This window comes from Coregonus clupeaformis, unplaced genomic scaffold, assembly GCF_020615455.1.
Source record: "Coregonus clupeaformis isolate EN_2021a unplaced genomic scaffold, ASM2061545v1 scaf1295, whole genome shotgun sequence".
In the NCBI taxonomy this organism is placed as follows: Eukaryota; Metazoa; Chordata; class Actinopteri; order Salmoniformes; family Salmonidae; genus Coregonus; species Coregonus clupeaformis.
This window is the reverse complement of record NW_025534749.1, coordinates 37,501-40,070: the sequence shown is the minus strand read 5'-3', so window position 1 is coordinate 40,070 and position 2,570 is coordinate 37,501. Positions and strand designations below refer to the sequence as shown.

Genomic DNA, 2,570 nt, shown 5'->3' with positions numbered 1-2,570 from the left:
AGGGTGAGTCTCTTCTCCCGGACAGACAGACAGTGTGTTATAGCAGAGTGATCTCACTAGGTGACAGGGTGAGTCTCTTCTCCCGGACAGACAGACAGTGTGTTATAGCAGAGTGATCTCACTAGGTGACAGGGTGAGTCTCTTCTCCCGGACAGACAGACAGTGTGTTATAGCAGAGTGATCTCACTAGGTGACAGGGTGAGTCTCTTCTCCCGGACAGACAGACAGACAGTGTGTTATAGCAGAGTGATCTCACTAGGTGGCAGGGTGAGTCTCTTCTCCCGGACAGACAGACAGTGTGTTATAGCAGAGTGATCTCACTAGGTGGCAGGGTGAGTCTCTTCTCCCAGACAGTGTGTTATAGCAGAGTGATCTCACTAGGTGGCAGGGTGAGTCTCTTCTCCCGGACAGACAGACAGACAGACAGTGTGCTATAGCAGAGTGATCTCACTAGGTGGCAGGGTGAGTCTCTTCTCCCGGACAGACAGACAGACAGTGTGTTATAGCAGAGTGATCTCACTAGGTGGCAGGGTGAGTCTCTTCTCTCGGACAGACAGTGTGTTATAGCAGAGTGATCTCACTAGGTGACAGGTTGAGTCTCTTCTCCCGGACAGACAGACAGACAGTGTGTTATAGCAGAGTGATCTCACTAGGTGGCAGGGTGAGTCTCTTCTCCCGGACAGACAGACAGTGTGTTATAGCAGAGTGATCTCACTAGGTGGCAGGGTGAGTCTCTTCTCCCGGACAGACAGACAGTGTGTTATAGCAGAGTGATCTCACTAGGTGACAGGGTGAGTCTCTTCTCCCAGACAGTGTGTTATAGCAGAGTGATCTCACTAGGTGACAGGGTGAGTCTCTTCTCCCGGACAGACAGACAGTGTGTTATAGCAGAGTGATCTCACTAGGTGACAGGGTGAGTCTCTTCTCCCGGACAGACAGACAGTGTGTTATAGCAGAGTGATCTCACTAGGTGACAGGGTGAGTCTCTTCTCCCAGACAGTGTGTTATAGCAGAGTGATCTCACTAGGTGGCAGGGTGAGTCTCTTCTCCCGGACAGACAGACAGACAGTGTGTTACAGCAGAGTGATCTCACTAGGTGACAGGGTGAGTCTCTTCTCCCGGACAGACAGACAGTGTGTTATAGCAGAGTGATCTCACTAGGTGGCAGGGTGAGTCTCTTCTCCCGGACAGACAGACAGTGTGTTATAGCAGAGTGATCTCACTAGGTGGCAGGGTGAGTCTCTTCTCCCAGACAGTGTGTTATAGCAGAGTGATCTCACTAGGTGACAGGGTGAGTCTCTTCTCCCGGACAGACAGACAGACAGTGTGTTATAGCAGAGTGATCTCACTAGGTGACAGGGTGAGTCTCTTCTCCCGGACAGACAGACAGTGTGTTATAGCAGAGTGATCTCACTAGGTGACAGGGTGAGTCTCTTCTCCCAGACAGTGTGTTATAGCAGAGTGATCTCACTAGGTGGCAGGGTGAGTCTCTTCTTCCAGACAGTGTGTTATAGCAGAGTGATCTCACTAGGTGACAGGGTGAGTCTCTTTTCCCGGACAGACAGACAGACAGTGTGTTATAGCAGAGTGATCTCACTAGGTGGCAGGGTGAGTCTCTTCTCCCGGACAGACAGACAGACAGTGTGTTATAGCAGAGTGATCTCACTAGGTGGCAGGGTGAGTCTCTTCTCCCGGACAGACAGCATGTTCTCCATGTGCATGGCGATAACCCGACACAGCTCCAGACCCTGGACACACACAACATTGATAAAACATTGTTACGACACTCCCACAGACACAACATTGTTACAACACTGACACAACATTGTTACAACACTGACACAACATTGTTACAACACTGACACAACATTGTTACAACATTGACACAACATTGTTACAACACTGATAAAACCTTGTTACGACACTCCCACAGACACAACATTGTTACAACACTGACACAACATTGTTACAACACTGATAAAACATTGTTACAACACTGACACAACGTTGTTACAACACTGATAAAACATTGTTACAACACTGACACAATATTGTTACAACACTGACACAACATTGTTACAACACTGACACAACATTGTTACAACACTGACACAACACTGACACAACATTGTTACAACACTGACAGAACATTGTTACAACACTGATAAAACCTTGTTACGACACTCCCACAGACACAACATTGTTACAACACTGACACAACATTGTTACAACACTGACACAACATTGTTACAACACTGACACAACATTGTTACAACACTGACAGAACATTATTACAACACTGACAGCACATTGTTACAACACTGACACAACATTGTTACAACACTGACACAACATTGTTACAACACTGATAAAACATTGTTACAACACTGACACAACGTTGTTACAACACTGATAAAACATTGTTACAACACTGACACAATATTGTTACAACACTGACACAACATTGTTACAACACTGACACAACATTGTTACAACACTGACACAACACTGACACAACATTGTTACAACACTGACAGAACATTGTTACAACACTGATAAAACCTTGTTAC

General features: G+C 46.5%; 1 protein-coding gene across 1 annotated transcript in view; it reads right to left on the bottom strand.

Moving 5' to 3' along the window:
* Nucleotides 1-1,324: 1,324 nt before the first annotated feature.
* Nucleotides 1,325-2,570, bottom strand: part of LOC121549414 (unconventional myosin-XV-like) — a gene marked incomplete at its 5' end in the record, with an annotated part of 38,561 nt that continues 37,315 nt past the window's right edge. Inside the window, one exon of the mRNA XM_045217970.1 lies at nt 1,325-1,748. Within this exon, the coding sequence (XP_045073905.1) occupies nt 1,647-1,748 (102 nt within the window). The remainder of the gene's footprint in view (nt 1,749-2,570) is intronic.